This window comes from Xenopus laevis, chromosome 3L, assembly GCF_017654675.1.
Source record: "Xenopus laevis strain J_2021 chromosome 3L, Xenopus_laevis_v10.1, whole genome shotgun sequence".
NCBI classification, from domain to species: Eukaryota; Metazoa; Chordata; class Amphibia; order Anura; family Pipidae; genus Xenopus; species Xenopus laevis.
The window spans coordinates 56,105,315-56,122,644 of record NC_054375.1 but is presented as its reverse complement, the minus strand read 5'-3'; the positions used below and the strand labels follow the sequence as shown (position 1 = coordinate 56,122,644).

Here is a 17,330-nt window from a genome sequence, read left to right as displayed (position 1 = left end):
ATCCGGCCTTGCCAGCGTCTCTGGAAAAAATATTGGCCTTCCTTTATTTTTATCAGTTTTCCCTATTAATAACGTTGGCACTAAGCATAAAATACCAGCCAGGTGGAAACCCTATGCTAACTTTATAATCAACTCTGTTTTCCTACCCATAAAAATACCTATTAACAGTGCCAGGCCTACTCGGCCGGGCGCCCTAGGCAACCCGGCCAACTACTTCACTCACGCATGCGCAGAAGTGTGCGAGTGGAAAGGTAGCGCGAGTGCGCATGTGCAGAAACAGCGCGAGTGTGCGTGCACAGAAGACTGTAAACTACATAGAATTGTGGCCACAGCTTCTGAACATAGCAGTCCGAGCTAGGGGAAGGCGTCAGAAGAGGTAAGTGCCTGGCGCCCCTGTGCCTTTGCGCCCTAAGCAAGTGCCTCTTCTGCCTACCCTTAGTTCCTGCCCTGCCTATAAAATACTTGAATTAGAATAAAAATAAATGGTAATTTAAACCATTACCTCTAGGCTGGCATTCTGGAAACTGCCATATGCCAGACTGTTACAGGTTGCTGTAAACTACAATTAGGATTGCCACCTGGCCGGTATTTTACCAGCCTGGCTGGTACAAATGATGGTTGACCCCAATGTTATTAATAAGGAAAAAAAGATAAATATATAGGAAGGCTGGTATTTTATTCCAGAAAAGGTGGCAACCCTAACTACAATAGATAAGCAGAATGCATTGGACCTTTATGTTGTTGGAATGCTATGCTAAGACCTCTTCTGAGTCTTCACCACTGTTATAAGTGTAAAAACTTCTCATTTGTTTCACTCCTCTCAGGCAACCCTATTAAAGCAACTTGAGCTTATCTATGAGAGAGAAATCTGAATTCCCTTTGTTGATTATAGAAGAGTATTGGTTGTGGGTGTCCAACAGGATCTTCCAGTCCTGCAAGTAACTGACCGGCTCCGCAGCCAGCACTGATTGCACCACCATTGCCGCGCAAACGCACACACGCAACAGATTCAGCAAACCGCAAACAAAAAGGCGTCCCCGTCATTCATCCCTTTTTTTCAACTTACAGATATTAAAAAGGAAATATTGTCAGTCTATTAATATTAATAAGGATAGAAAAACTGAATATCATGCAGTTTGTTCTATTTATTTTCTTATGTCGAATCTGGCGTTCCCGATATTAAGAGCTAAACTGTGTGACGGCCTGGCAGAGTGACGTGGAGCTTCTCGAGTCGCTTCCGGGTGTGAGACTAAAGCGACAGGATCAACAGCAGCAGCTCCGGAGTCGGCCACTCTAACGCTTAAGATGGGTAAGACTGGGCCTGGTGGTGTAGCAACGTCTGGCCAGCGGGAACGGGGCCATTATGAGATATTAACGGCAGACACATTGGTTGCAGGGTAAAGGGATTGGTGTGCATGTGATATGTTCCTACTTGTTATTAATGTACCTACCCGAGTATCCCCCCCCCATAAGGCAGTAGTAGTTAGTAGGTTCCATAGGAGTCCTATAGAGCTAATAACCATTGGCCAGTTGGTATTTGTGATCACGTTGTTAGGGGCGAGTTGATATGTCCCCTAAAGTTGTATTTCTGCAAAATGTAATTTTGTAGTATTCCAACCAAGACAGTTTGCAATTGGTCTTCTTTTTTACAGCAAGTATTTAGGCTTTCTATGGCTTTATTATTATCCTAGTAGCCAGGCAGCTGTTGGGATGTCAGAATGGGAAGATGAATAGAAGTGAAAATAACCATTAGCCATAAGAATGAAATGCAATCAATATTAACTGTATGAGTTATTTTTTTTGGTTGCTGGGGGTCAGTGACAATGGCAGACGGACTATTTTGTTTAGTTCATGCTTGCTTATCTGCTAGATTTCACCTCTGCCCAGGCACTTGCCAAATGCTTGATATTGGCAGCAAGTGAACATATACAGTACAGATAATCAGTACCAGTAATATTCAGTTTATTCATTCAATCATTATCCGTAACCCATCTAGCTTATTGTATACAGGTACAGGTATGGGACCTGTTATCCAGAATGCTCGGGACACAGGGTTTTCAGGATAATGGATCTTTCCGTAGTTTGGATCTTCATACCTATTAAACGATCACGTAAACATTAAATAAACTCAATAGGCTGGTTCTGCTTCCAATAAGGATTCATTATATCTCAGTTGGGATCAAGGACAAGGTACTGTTTTATTATTACAGAGAAAAAGGAAATCATTTTTTAAAATTTGAAGTCTATGGTAGACGGCCATTCTGTAATTCGGAGCTTTCTGGATATCGGGTTTCCGGATTACGGATCCAATATCTGTATCTCCAGGGCTGGTGTCCTGTCAGGACATTACTTATATTTGACAATCTTTTGGCGGTTACTGCTTTTTTTTATACTATTTCAGCACTTGTTGAAGAATGATCATGAAAACCAAGAAGAAAAAGTTAGAGATTCCAGGGTAAACGGCAGCATGGCCCCTTAGCAATTTAATGCATTGGGGGTGCCTAACTTTGCAAATGAAATAAGCCTTTCCTTGTTCTTTAAGGCTAATGTCACATGGTGATGAAACTAAAAAACACAGCCCCAGTGCTGGAATTAGCCCCTTACGTTGCCTATACCCAGATCCTTTCTGTGGTGCTGGGTGCAGGCACATGCAGTGGATTTCAGTGTCAAAATGCAAACTCCCTTGTTTTGGCACCAAAATCATCTTTGTAACCCAAAACAATGGATCTGGGCAAGGTCTAAGGAGCTGATTCTTGTCCTGTGTTTTTCTGCATGCCAAGTTTTAGCTCTGTGTGACTTTAGCCTAAATATCTAGTCTAGTCCGGTTAGTTGTTGATGTTAAATTAGTTCCATAGTACAGGCATGGGACCAGAATGCTCTGGACCTAGGGTTTTCCGGATAACCGATATTTCCGTAATTTGGATTTATACCTTAAGTCTACTAGAAAATCATTAAATAAACCCAATAGGCTGGTTTTGCTTCCAATAAGGATTAATTGTATCTTAGTTCGGATCAAGTACAAGCTACCAGTTTATTAATACAGAGAAAAAGGAAAGAATTTTTAAACATTTGGATAAAATGGAGTCTATGGGTGATGGCTTTTCCATAATTCAGAGCTTTCTGGATAACAGATCCCATACCTGTACAACATTCTGAATGGCTAAAATTGAGCCCTCACCAAAGAAATAATTCAAATGGGGCATTTTGTCTCATAGCATTGTAGCATTTGGCCATATGAGTCAAAGCTAAAGGCAGAGTGATTGGAAGGCCAAGCATTTAGTATTAAAAATAGCACCAAGATTATGTGTCATTAATTGCCCAACCACTACCTATTCTACTTGATATTCTGCACTTGCTAGTCGGAAGGACAGTTGATGAATATTAACAGAATAGGCCAGTATATTTATTTATTCTTAAAAGGGTGGTTCACCTTTAAAGGAAAAACAGGGTTTTTTTTTTTTTTTTGGTAAAGGGTTTGTTTCTCCTTTAAGTAAACTTTTAGTATGTTATAGAATAGCTAATTCTAAGCAACTTTTCAATTGGTCTTCATTATTTATTTTTTATAGTTTTTTTTTTTTAATTCTTCTGACTCTTTCCAGCATTTAAATAGGGATCACTGAAAACAAATGCTCTGTAAGACTACAGATTTATTGTTATTGCTATTTTTTATTACTCCTCTTTCTATTCTGGCCCTCTCCTGTTCATTTTCCAGCCACTTATTCAAATTAGAGCATGCAGATTGCTGAAATGGCAAACTGAAGAGCTGCTGAATAAATCACTCAAAAAACCACAAATAATGAAAAATTAAAAACCAATCGCAAATAGTCTCAGACTGTCACTATACATCATACTGACGGTTAACTCAAAGGTGAACAACCCCTTGAAAGGTCTTTCATAAAATGCTCACTATTTACTTGTTACAAATAGGATGCAAAGAATATGATTTGACTGAATTCGTACAAGGTGAAGAAAATGGTTAATTTCTGCTGGTGGCACATTGTGAGGCACCACCCAGTGATTATAATTGCCTACCTCAGGCCCTTGGCTTCCATCTTCTTTTCTGTCCCAGGGGCATTGTGGCTGCCCTAGGAATGTGCAGTAGAATAAAGTTGGATCTTTAGATGCAAAAAAGTGATGTGGGCCCAGCCCAGGCCTGCAGCAAGTATCCTGGGGACATTAAAGAATATTATGGTGCTCGTTAGCATGGTAGCCCAGGCTGGTGCATTTTTCAGTAAAGGGGAGCTCTGAGGTAAACAATCATAATCACTGGGGTGGTTGTTAACAAATTGACACCGCCACGATTAATCTTTTCTTTGTGCTTTAAAGGGGTTGTTCACCTTTACATTAACTTTTAGAATAATGTAGAGAGGTATATTCTGAAGCAATTGGTTTTCATTTTTTATTATTTGTGTTTTTTAAGTTATTTGGCTTTTTATCAAGCACCTCACCAGCTTGCTATTTTAGCAATCGAGTTGCTAGGGTCCAAAAGACCCTAGCAACCATACACTGATTTGAATAAGAGACTGGAATATGAATAGGAAAGAGCCTGAATAGAAAGACGAGTAATAAAAAGTAGCAACAACAATACATTTGTAGCCTTACAAAGCATTTGTTTTTAGGTGGGGTCAGTGATCCCCCATTCGAAAGCTGGGAAGAGTCAGAAGGCAAATAATTGAAAAACCACAAATACATCATGAAGACTAATCGAAAAGTTGCTTAGCATTAGCCGTTCGATAACATACTAAAAGTTAACTTGTTTTTATATGCATTGGTCAGTCTAGCTTCACTCATGCATAAATCATAGATTTGCATGAAGCCTTAATTGGAATGCTAACAGAGGGCAGGTATTGATCCACTTAAACAAGGGAGCATACCCAAGCCACAATGGAAACACACAATTGATGTGTCACGTGTCAACACTCTACCAATGTGCATTATACTAACAATGGGTAACTGTTCCCTGCACCCACTCCTGAATGCTTCACTGTTGAATCATAGCCTCTGCCTGTCGACAAAACTATATTCAGCGTTGAACTTTGCTTATGTCATTCACTTTATTATTCACGCTTGGCTAAAGTAACATTATTATTACTAGAAATTTGGGTCAGTCCTCCCTCTTTAGCTTTTAGGTCACTGAAGAGTCGGACATAATACATAAATATATTGAAACCCAAATAATGATAGAAATGTTTTCTGCTGCAAAGGGTGGCTAAGCATTAAAGACGTATTCTATTAGTATATTCTAATGACTGTGGAAGGCTTTAACCCCCATAAACAATACAAGGTACTACACTTGCTCTAGTGCAGTTACCCATAGTAACCAATAAGAGGTGCTATTTTAAATAGGTGACCAGTAAATGCTACCTGCTGATTGTTTACTATGGGTTATTATTGCACTTTTATTTTATATATAGATAGATAGATATAGAAAGAAAAGAGCAAAACAACACTTTCAGAACATTCAGCAATCACCCTATCCCCAATTCTGGGAGTTGTAGTTTGGGGGTGGGGGAACTACACATGGAACTGGATTTATGTTGAGTGAATAATCCTGTGGCAAGAGAATTGTATTTAATGTTTCTTTACAAATGTGGGATTTCAATAAGGACAGATACCACTGTGTACAAATTAGGGGTGCAACAAATTCTGGATTCTACCCCCCCCCCCCCCCCAGATTTTTAAATGCAAATTATTAGGGATGCACAAATCCTATTTTGGATTCAGCCAAACCCCCAAATCTTTCACAAAAGATTTGGCCGAATGCAAATTAGGATTCAGTTCGGCCGAATCCTGCTGGAAAAGGCCGAATCCCGAACCAAATCCTGGATTCAGTACATCCTACAAATGATGGTTTGGATTCAGTTTAATATTTGGCCAATATCTATTTGAGGGGTATTAGGCATCTAGCTGAATCCTAAAGTTATGGCCTTGGTGCAGCCCAGTACACATACCTGCGTTGGCTTCCCAAGCAATATTTCCATATCCTATATGGTTGCCTTGCTGGTTATAGTGATCTGCATATGGATTCAGTATATTTCTTTTCTTGCATTAAATATTTGTTATTACTCTTTTTCAGGGGGCTTTTTTTCCAGCATCTTTTCCAGCTTGTTTGGAACACGAGAAATGAGAATTTTGATTCTTGGTCTGGACGGAGCAGGAAAGACAACAATCCTTTACCGGTTACAAGTAGGAGAAGTCGTTACTACTATACCAAGTATGTGCTTATAACTATAACTCTATGTTATACTGTGTATTTAGGGCATTGGGAGAACCGTTATATTTATTTAAAAGTAAGAAATACCTTTATTCTGTGTACATTCTTCAGGATTCCTGGATAACATCAAAGTAAATATTACTTTTATTCAATGAAACTGCACCCTGTAAAGCATCGTTTTAGTTCTAACAGCCATGACCTTCTAAAGCGAAAAAAAATCTAAGTTTATGTTAAAAAAAGGTTCATAGACACAAACGAATAGCACACAGACATTATTCCTCAGATTCAGTGGAGACCCTGATGATCTGCTTTTGACTCACAAGGACCATGCCCAATGATTGGCAGAGTCCTGCATCCTCTACTTGCCTTGTTCCAATGGAAAGTGAAGGATTCTGGGACTTGGAAGTTCCTCTGTTTTCCAGAGAATCTGTGCACCGCTCAACATGAAAAGCAGAGGCTATAATCCATCCCTTCAATGTGGGGCGAAAAAGAGAGGAATGAAGATATATGGAATATGTTAGGCTATTTCCAATGGCAGGATGAAGAATATAGTATTGTATAAATGTAATTAAAATACACATAATTCTTACACTGATTTTGTTTTTAATTTCAGCTATTGGTTTTAATGTTGAAACCGTAACTTACAAGAATCTCAAATTCCAAGTTTGGGACTTAGGAGGACAAACAAGTATCAGGTACTAAATGTTCCAGTGCACAACTCCTATGACCTTATAGGCCCAAACCTCAGCTGAGTGACTAACTGATATTAAAGCTTAAGTAACATCAGTGATAGTGTTTATGAAGATTTTCATGTTCTTGCCAATGTTCCTTTTGGCTGCTTCTGTAACATATTTTTCATCAGGCTAACATTACCAGCAACTGTACAATTTTAAAAACTTAAATTGCTGGGAAACATTAATCAGATGGCCAGTCAATTGCCAGTTCAGATGAAAATATAATATAGCAAAAAGATAATTCTATCGGCGATCAGTTTAAAAGTCTATCCCTTTGTTATTGCAGTGCATGCAAATTCCACTTGGGGGAAGCAGAGAGTTTATTAAAATAATTACTATAACAATGGCATATTGTCTATTTTCTTCCTTAAGGCCTTATTGGAGATGCTACTATTCCAATACCGATGCTGTGATCTATGTAGTAGACAGCTGTGACAGAGACAGGATCGGAATTTCCAAATCGGAGCTAGTGGCCATGTTAGAGGTAAAACATGACTAAAGTGGAGTGTAAAGGGCTGGGAGTTTCCTAGAATACATGTAGGCATTTCTTATTGTGGGTTATGATTTATTCATGCCATTTTGGCACCATGGAAAAGCACTTGCCTACCCTCTGAGACTAGAGATGTAACCAGTGTATGAACCTAAATGTTATTCCCGTTTTTCATTTTAGGAGGAAGAGTTGAAGAAAGCAATTTTAGTAGTGTTTGCAAACAAACAAGACATGGAACAAGCCATGACCCCTACAGAAATTGCAAATTCACTTGGCTTGCCAGTTTTGAAGGATCGCAAGTGGCAGATTTTCAAAACATCTGCTACCAAAGGCACTGGACTTGATGAAGCTATGGAATGGTGAGTTATAAAGCTAAAGAACCTCGGGCTGATTGAAGTACCATTGGCAAAGATACTCGTATTAAAATGAGCAGATCATTGCATGATTTGGCCACCCATGTGTTAAGAGCAAGTCTTCTTTGATCATATAGCTCTTTGGCCAACAATCAGATCATACATAGTTAGTGCAGACCCAAAGCCTGAAGCATTCCGCCCCTTTCAGGATATTCTAACCTTTCTGCTGATAGCCTCCTTGATCAATATATTATTTAGTCCAGTAAACAGCCAAAAATCTGCTGACTTTTTGTGGAGTGCCTGAGCCAACAGCCAGTATTTGCTCCTGTCTTCAAAAGACATTTCGTACAATGTGCTATTATTTTGCAGGTTGGTGGAATCCCTGAAGAGTAGGCAGTAGTTCACACTGTGACCTTGCTCTCCATCACTCCAGAAGAAGACTGTCGCTGGATGTACATAGAATATAAATAAACACCAAAAAGAAACTGCTCATTGGTGAAAATAGTTATTGGAAAAGGATATTGACTCTAAATGCACATGTCTGTAACAGCAATGTACCATACCCAGTTGTTTGTGCTTGCTCTGTGTAGGGTAGTTTAACTTTATTTATATGACATTTTTTGTAATGAATATAAAAATTCGGAGAATGCGCAGTTAGGTGTTAGATCATCGAACTTTCCCTTTTAGCTGAAAGTGTTTATTTTTAATTGTAACTAATAAAGACCTTTTCAGCTAAGTGGGTTTTTTTTATATATATTTTTTTGTGGGACAGAGGACCTATGATTGATTGATTCAGCTCCATGCGAGCAGCCGTATAGAAAGCATAAATACGTTTCGGTAAAGGAATTAATATAAACCCTCTTTCATGAAAAAAACTCATTAAGCATTTGTGACTGCTTCTATAGAATTTTCTCTCATCTTATGGGTGTGTGCACAATAGTGAGAAGGAGCTCAGGGGCCCAAGTGCAGTATTGGGGCACATTTCTAATTTTTGTGTCTGTGTGGTGTCACCCAGCTGTATAGAAGCTAGTTATACAAATGCCTGTTTCTGCAAATAAATCTTGATAGTATGTGACCAAAAGAAAAGATTTCTGGGTCTTTAACCACTGCAAACTTTTCTTTAAAATTGCTGTGAGAAGCCTGAAAATATCTGTAATAAAATATAAAAAAACATTACATTTGAGTGCATATGGAATTTGTTTACTAACCTGGTTAAGCAATAGCTGCCAATTGACTTGTAGCATGGTGCAGATCTTTATATATAGTCTAAGGTTATTGCCTTAGACTATATAAAGGTCTGCATCTTTATGTTGTTGAACTATGTACATTTTTTTGTTGTGCAGCTCTTGCCGTTGGGGGTTTTACCTGATGTCTAGTTAATAAGGTTTAACAACCAGGGACCAGGTGGGTAGTCAGAATGAACGATGAATAGCAGAGGGTCTGCAAGTTATTTAGGTCTATGCGGGTTTTCATTCATCCATGTCAAGTAGAGTATACTTTAACACCCATCTATGAGCTGGCACTCCCACAGAAGAATGGCAGCGTTTGTGTGTATAATTTATAACATTTTACACAGCATGATAAATAGGCCCCATAGTGTAACATATCTATAAAAAAAAAAAACACACACCTTTTGTAGGTCTTTTCCCATTTCAGTAGGTAAATAAAACCTATTGAAGTTGGATGAATGATTTATTCCCAGTACTGCCAATAACAGCCCTCCAGCTAGTGCCCTGGCCATTGGGCCAGGTGGTGACCTTTAATTAAAAAACATTAAGGTGGGTCTTAATCATATGTATGATCTGCCATTGGTCAATATGTATTTTTAACTTCTTCCTACTGTCACTTTGTCGAGTTCCCTGTTCTAATGCCTTGTAATCCAAAGATTCTCTGTAGATTAAAGGTAATAAAATGCACAGCAGTGAAAATACCTACAAGTGGATGATGATCTGGAGTGCTGCAATTTGGGAGTCTCCCTAGCCCAAAGCAGTATTAGAAGCATTCCCTCTTACTACTCTATAACAAATGTAACTGCAGAGCAGCCATGTCTAGACTGGCATGTGTGAATGACAATTCAATGTGAAATGGACACTTTAATGTGATATAAACTACATAAGGTATGGGACACCTTGTCCAGTGTCTTCAGGCTTGCTGGGGAAGAAGTTTTTCAGAGCTGGAAGAATGAGTAATGATATCTACCTGCCGATTATTTGGAGAAACGCAAAAACACTTGATATGGTATGGATATTTAATTACAAAAGGTATAGGTACAATAAACTGTACTTTGGAGAATATTTCCAAACACTGGCATTTCAATCTGTTCCTAAGGCAAGGCTGTCCTTTCCACAATTGATAAATAGTCCCATTTTTATTCCACCATCGCTAAATCTCGGAGTGTGTGACCTCGGGATTTCTTGGCTTTATATCCAGGGCGCAGGAACTCAATTTTCCTTTTCTTGGCCTCAATTTTGTTTTTGTGTTTCTTCAACTTCTTTTTAGCTGCTACTTCAGGATTTGCTACAGCCTAAAAATAAAACAGCATATATAAATATTTTTCATTAAATAAGCCTTAAAGGGGTTGTTCACCTTTAAATTAATTTTTAATTAGTTTGCAACTGGTTTTCAGTTTTTATTATTTGCGCTTTTTGAGATACTTTTTATTCAACAGCTTTCCAGTTTTTAATTTGAGCAATCTGGTTGCTAGGATCCAAATAACCCTAGAAACCATGTATTGATTTGAATAAGAGACCAGAATATGAATAGGAGAGGGTCTGAATAGAAAGGTGAGTAATAAAAAGTAGTAATAACAATACATTTGTAGCTTTACAGAGCATTTGTTTTTAGATGGGGTCAGTGACCCCCCCTTTGAGAGCCGGAAAGAGTCTAAAGAAAAAGGCAAATAATTAAAAACTTAAAAAAAAAACAAACGAAGGTCAGTTGTAAAATTGCTTAGAATTATCCATTCTATGACATACGAAAAGGTATCTTAAAGGTAAATCACCCCTTTAAATCAGTCACATTCCTTCAAGTCATATTCAAGATATTAGAATACTCTAGATTACCCAAGATCATCATTGATGTAAATTATGAAGAGGAAAACTTCAACCAAGCAATCTGCTAATTTAGTTTTTATGAACAACGCTCAGCCCTAGAGATGAAAAGTCAAGTACTAGGGCAGCTAGTGGAAGTGCCCAGTGAACAAAGACTTTCCAAACACAAGTATACCCTAGTTCACCATCTCGATCTTGTTTTTTTCATGGTGTTGCAACAGAGAGAAGCAACTGCAACAGCAAGAGATCTTGGGCCATATTCTGCCACATGTAAATTAAAATATAATAATATAGGTACTTAGATGTCTGACCATGTTCTAGATCAGAATAACTAATGGTTTCTATCGGACGTTTTTGCTCTGAGCATTTACCTGAAGTGCTTTATGCTTTTTCCGCATCACCCTCTTCTGGTTAGCTTGTTTCTGCACAGCTGCAAATGCTATAGAAAACTCCTCCCGCCCGATTAAATTCTTTAGAAGATCTATGATTTCTTGGGCTAAGTTCTTCAAAGTTGGGTCTGAAAAGAAAAGGCAATAGTGAATCTGTGGTCCATCAGGTGGTGCTGTCTTGCCCTGGTCAAGTTAAATTCACCGTCAGTTCATCAAACATTAGAAACAGACAGATATTGTCAGATTCATTATCTGACTAAATTATCAGTCTGTCTTACTTTATTGAAGAAGAAATTACTAGGCGACTCTTGCAACCTTGTTTTATTCAATATTAAGAAATGACTACAAAGTCAAAATGAAAAGCAGTCTGCTTTATCTAGCAGGACACAAAATGCATCAAATTGCAATCCGATGATCGTATTTACTTCACAATTCAAGTGAGATGGGCTACTTATCAACACTGCAAATTTGCCTGTGGGCAGTAGCTCATAGCAGCCAATCAGTGGTTGGCTTTTTTTCAGCCAGCTGCAGGCAGAACAATAAATGTAACAATCTGAACGGTTGTCTTGGGTTACTGCCCACGGGCAATATTGTTCAGTGTCAATAAATGATTCTCCACAATAGTGCTCCTTTAGAAACAGACCACCGTAACAATTAGACAGTTGTATATTCTTTGGAAATGCAGAAATACTCCTTCTACCATGTTGTTCTTGGGGTTACTTTAGATGTTGCTGAACTCTCACCACCTTACCAACTTAAACATAGTTAAGCAAGATCTGGCGGGCTTCCTGTCTATATTAGAAAGGGCCCTTTGCTGGACACTGCTGCAGGGTTAACAGACACCATACATGATTATTACCTTGTTCTGCATAGGTGCTGTTCAGTTCTCGAAAAAGGGGAGTGATAATAGTTTGGAGAAAAGGTTCCAGTCTTTCCTTCCCCAGATCCACTGCACATGCTCCGAGGAACTTGAAAATGCATGTTCTCTGTAAAGATAGAAAGAGAGCTTGTCATGTGATCAATTTCAGCCAGACACATACACACGCAATATGAGCACTGCCTTCATCCCTCGTCAATTAGTGCAGTTATACATCATTGTGCAGGGAGGGGAGCAGATTCACACACGGGACTACCCTAGTTTAGCTCTGCAAAAGAAGCAAATTCAATTCACCTTTAATGGGTTTTTTGGTGTGTAAGCAGCTTCTCTTTTTGCTAAGAATGTCAGTTTCTTCATTAACCACAGCAGCGTAGCTTCTTTCTCATCCCTGTTGTCCTTCTTTGCCTCTTCATCATCGCCACCATCATCATCCTCTTCCCCAGATGCATCATCCTTAATTGTTTCATGCTCCATTTCTCCATTGCTGGTTTGGGTGGGCTCCACGCCAGGGGCAAGGAGGTAAATAACTTTGGCCACAAAAAGCAAATTCTTAATGACCTAAAAATAAAAATGATTTCCACAATTACAACACAGAATCCCAAGTCTGTGATGGCAGAATACGCACTCCCGAAAGGATTGGCTACTGTAGTTCACAAACACGCCTTAAGCACTGGTTTTAATGTTTCCTCCAAAACAGCCATGATATGGAGCAGGAAGTCTCATCATCAGCCATATTATGATAAGATTTTTGATACTCACCGTTAAATCTGTTTCTCTGTAGTCAAAAGGGGGACACAGGGAACGATGGGGTTAAGCTCCATCCTCCGGAGGCAGGACACTTGAATATTAATTTAAGTGGGCGTGGCCATCAGGCTTACCCCCACACACCATACAATCCTATTCAGTTTGTTCCAAAGCTGCGAACGGACCTTTAACTTGCATTTTAAACGCAACAGGTACAACAGATAACCTGAGGATTAAATGGAAAACAACAGTAGCTCGCCTAAGGGCGGGAAGCCCTGTGTCCCCCTTTCGACTACAGAGAAACAGATTTAACGGTGAGTATCAAAAATCTTGTTTTCTCTGTCGTCTTAGGGGGACACAGGGAACGATGGGGACTTAACAAAGCAGTCCCAACCACAGCGGGGTGGGAGCGAGCTTATTTGAGTGTTTAACTTTGTAAGTACGGCTTGCCATGCCTTCCGCCCGAGTGAGGCCTCGGCAGAAGAGAATGCGTCAACTTTGTAGATTTTGTAAACGTGCCAACAGTCGACGTGGTAGCCGAACTGCAGATCTGTTTCAAGGAAACCGAGTTACATCATACCCCGGAAGCTCCCACCGTTCTAATGGAGGGGTCCTTGATTCCCTCAGGCGGTGCACGTCTCTTCGCCAACCAATTCAGCTGTTTAAATGGTGAGTCCAGCAAGGCTTCAAGCACCAAGTTGATGTTCTACACAGCTACCGGGTTGTGGAACGGAGGGGCGATGTGGGCTACTCCTTGTAAGATGAGCGTTCAACGTTCACATTCACCAACGCGACTGAAAACAGACCGACAGGGTCGCTACCTGAAGCTTGAGAGAGCCAAGTTTAAGTTCCAACTGTGGCCCTTGTTGTAAAAACAACTGTATCCGTGGAATGTCTGGTTCCAGGAAGGAAAATCAGATTTGTTACAACCTGTAATTATGAATGCCACACCCCACGATATGATTTCGATGATGAATGCTTGTGAGCTTTCAATCTAGTGGCAATAACCTCTTCTGTTAGTCCTCGACTCCACCAAATGGTTGCCTCAACAGCCATCCCATCAACCTGAATGGTCCAGGACTATGATGTAGTATTGGTCCCTGTTGTAGGAGGTTGTTCTGAACACCAGCCGGACCGGCTGTGACACTTAAAACTCCTGAAGAATGGTGAACCAAGTCCTCCGCGAACCGAGCGGAACTACAGTATAAAGACTGCTTAATCTTTAGAGGACTCGTGATAAGATGGGGATCTGGGAGAGAACATATGCTAGGTAGAAGTGCCAATGCTGTGCCATGGCGTCCACCCTTGCTTTCGGAATAAAGGGAAACTTGCTACCTTGCAGTTGGATCTGGATGTCATAGATCTATGCTTGGCTGTCCCCAATGATCTCCGAGTTGAACGAATGCCTTTGGGTGATGCTCCCATTCCCCCAGATCTAGCTGATTCCGACTGAGGAATTCCGCTTTCATGTTGTACACACACGGGATGTATATTGTAGACAATCTGTCAAGATTGATCTCTGCCCAGTGTAGAATCTGTCTGACCTCCACCAGCGTTCCTTTGACTTCACGTTCCTTGCTGCCGATTTATGTACGCCACTGTGGCGTCGTTGTGGCTCTGGAGCATACCGGCTGTCCTGTGGGCCACTGCGTCCATTGGGCTAGCGCTAGTTTTCCGGAACTCGTTCCAGTATGTTTAATGACCATTGTCCGTGTGCAAGCATGTTAACATATTACACCTTAGCACTGGAGACTGATGTTTGTGGACATCACATTCCACTCTGGAATTGGCCATGTTCAAAATGTAGTGTCTAATCCACCACTGCAGCGCCCCATTGTTGGTTGAGGAAGGTTAGAGGTCGAGAAGCGATCCCCCTTACTATGTCGCTAGACGCTAACTTGCAGTATGTATGAGTGCAAATGGAACTGCCTCCTATGGCAGACACCATTGTTTACAGCACTTGCATTGCCCTGTTTGTCGTCATCTTGTGGCTGATGAGTAAGAAGCTGATTTGATCTCTGCTCAGATTGTCCCAGGGCAGGCTCACAGTCTGAGTTGTTGTGTCGAATCTAATCCTAGGACCGTCATCTTGTGACCGGAGCTAAAGTTGGATTTTTGACCATGTGATGGTCTAACCCTGAAGAATCGACATTGCTCCCTTCAGTTCCTCTTTGGCTCTCACTTCCGATCTGGCATAGAGGAGAAGGTCGTCAAAGTAAGTCATCATGGAGATACCCTGTAGTCTCAGTGTGGCCGATATCCCCTCCATTAACTTGGTGAATACCCTGGTAGTGGATGAAAGTCAGGGGTGCCACATGATAGTGCCTGTTCGAGAAGACGAAGCAAAAGTAACAGTGACGAGGAGACCATCTTGTGACATGGAGATGTGCTACCTTGATGTCTAGAAACATCATTAGCTGTCCCTGCTTTATTCCTCAATCCCTGGGCGCAAGGTCTCCTTTTTGTCGCCCCCTGAACATTATAATAGTTGATAACCTCTCATTGATCCAGGTGTCGGAGGAATAATGGACCATATCTCTTGGGATCGTAGTATTTTTCCCCCGATCCATTCTGACGGTTCCGGATGGAGTATCCAGTCAGGCTGAAGCGGCCTTCAGTGCTGAAGGCTTGTTACGCATCCAGTTGGTCTTCTATGGGATAAGGTTCCTTCACATCCCTTGATTTGAAGGTGAGACCCTTGTGAAAGTTGCTCCCCCCTGTAACCTTTCACCTTGACCACGGAAAAACAAAGTTTTCCTCTTTCGTTACTAGTGGCAGCTCTGCTCGTTTTGTGGGAGGAAGGTACTCTTTGTCCCCCGTTGCCTGGGAAAAAACTTTTCTCCAGCTCTCCCCAACTAACCGTTGGTCTTTGAAGGGGAGCTAATTTGGCGTTTTCTTAAGCTCTGAGCTGCCTCCCAACTCTCGAGCCTCAGCTTAGTGCGTGCCGCCATGGATAATGCAGAAGTGCGTGCCATGGTTTGTGATTTAAATATGATGACACAGTAAAAACGTGATGCCTTCACATATTATTGTGTGGCAATAACAGGTCCTGTCGGGGAATCCCCTCTTGAGTGTCTTTGATAATGATTCAGACTATGCCTGTATTGTCTGAGCACCCAAGCGGAAACTAGACAGGGGCGCAGAGTCAACCCCGCAGATGTAGATAGCTCGTAGGAAAAACTCTCGTCTATCTGAAGAGTCCTTGACCACAGCTGCATCATGGACTGGCAGAGTGGTAAATTAGAAGCCTTGACAATGGCGCATCCGCTGCTAAGGGATAATGAATATTTATCAACCAGTTTCTCAGGACAAGGGTATAATTTGGTGAATCTCGTAGTCGCCTAAATTTGCATTCAGGCGAGAATCATTCATCTGGAATAAAACTGAGTAATCGTTTTTGTTCTGAGAAACAACTGTAGACTCGCATAACCTGCATTGCAATCCCTCTAGTACCCCATTAATGATGCTATTAATCTCATGGAGGTCATCTGCCCGCCTCCTGATGCTCATCTTCACCTGCGGATGAGAGACCAAAATACAACTTTGGTGCTTCAAGTTATTAGCAGTGGTGGGAGATGAACCCACACCCTTTTGGACCAGGTTTGGACCAAAGGCACGCGCTCTTATTCAATAATAATGAAAAGCTATTCAGAAGGCTCGTTCAACCTCTTATGGGATGAGGGATGAAAAGGGTAATGACTCATCGGAGTTAGAAGGGTTAGGCAGTATCAGCCTTTTGCTCTGCCCGTTTGCACTAACCACTCTGTTAGTGGCCAAATAATCTAGGGCTTTCCGCAATTAATGCTCAACAGCAAGTAATGCCTGCAGAAGGGACAGAACTGGGAAGGCTGCACTGCCCAGAGAGGAGGGGGTGGTTCCCTTTGATCCAGCTGGACTGCGGAACAGCTGGCACCCTCTGCCTCTGCTGACACTTGATACAGGCCAATATTCCACCTGTGCAGCAGAGGGGACCTGTCCTGGTAATATGCCACAGACCTACTCTCTTTCCCAGTTTAGGAAGGTAATAGATGCTGATTTTACCGTCTGGAAGCCAGTTTCCCCTTATGCACAACTGCAGGAGTCCATCCTAAGTCGTGGGCAAAATGTCCGCTGGAACGCATAGTGCGTTCCACTGATGCGCGCCTGCGCACGCGCGGCAATTCCCGCTCAGGGAAAATGGCCGCTGGAACGCATAGTGCGTTCCACTGATGCACGCCTGCACATGTGTTCGTGTGGCAATTCCCGCTCAGGGAAAATGGCCGCCGAAGAAAATGGCCACAGGTGGAACGCATCCTGCGTTCCACTGAGCGGTCTGGCTTGTTTCCCAGTGCCTAGCGACACGGGTCTTCTGCCTCAGGTGAGTGCACTAGAGCATGCTGTGCTCATTCTGAAAACAGACGCTGCTTTTCTATAGGTAGAGCTAGCCAGGGAAACCGTTCTTGTACCTGTGTCGCTCTTCCCCCTTTGTTAGTCAGTTGG

At 41.3% G+C, this 17,330-nt stretch overlaps 2 protein-coding genes across 4 annotated transcripts in view; one reads left to right on the top strand and one right to left on the bottom strand.

Moving 5' to 3' along the window:
- Positions 1-1,243: 1,243 nt before the first annotated feature.
- arl1.L (ADP ribosylation factor like GTPase 1 L homeolog) lies at positions 1,244-8,967 on the top strand. Its single transcript, NM_001092343.1, is given in 6 exon segments — positions 1,244-1,309; positions 6,077-6,214; positions 6,828-6,909; positions 7,321-7,432; positions 7,619-7,797; positions 8,161-8,967. Coding segments are annotated over 5 exon segments (495 nt in total). The 5' UTR covers positions 1,244-1,309; positions 6,077-6,123; the 3' UTR covers positions 8,192-8,967.
- Positions 8,968-10,025: 1,058 nt separating this feature from the next.
- utp20.L (UTP20 small subunit processome component L homeolog) overlaps positions 10,026-17,330 on the bottom strand; it is a 72,583-nt gene continuing 65,278 nt past the window's right edge. For all 3 annotated transcript variants that reach the window (XM_018252314.2, XM_041586262.1, XM_018252315.2), the window contains exons 59-62: positions 12,402-12,665; positions 12,090-12,216; positions 11,213-11,358; positions 10,026-10,315 (exon numbers count right to left, since the gene is read on the bottom strand). In XM_018252314.2, coding sequence (XP_018107803.1) covers positions 10,160-10,315; positions 11,213-11,358; positions 12,090-12,216; positions 12,402-12,665 — 693 coding nt within the window. In that variant the 3' untranslated portion in view covers positions 10,026-10,159. The remainder of the gene's footprint in view (positions 10,316-11,212; positions 11,359-12,089; positions 12,217-12,401; positions 12,666-17,330) is intronic.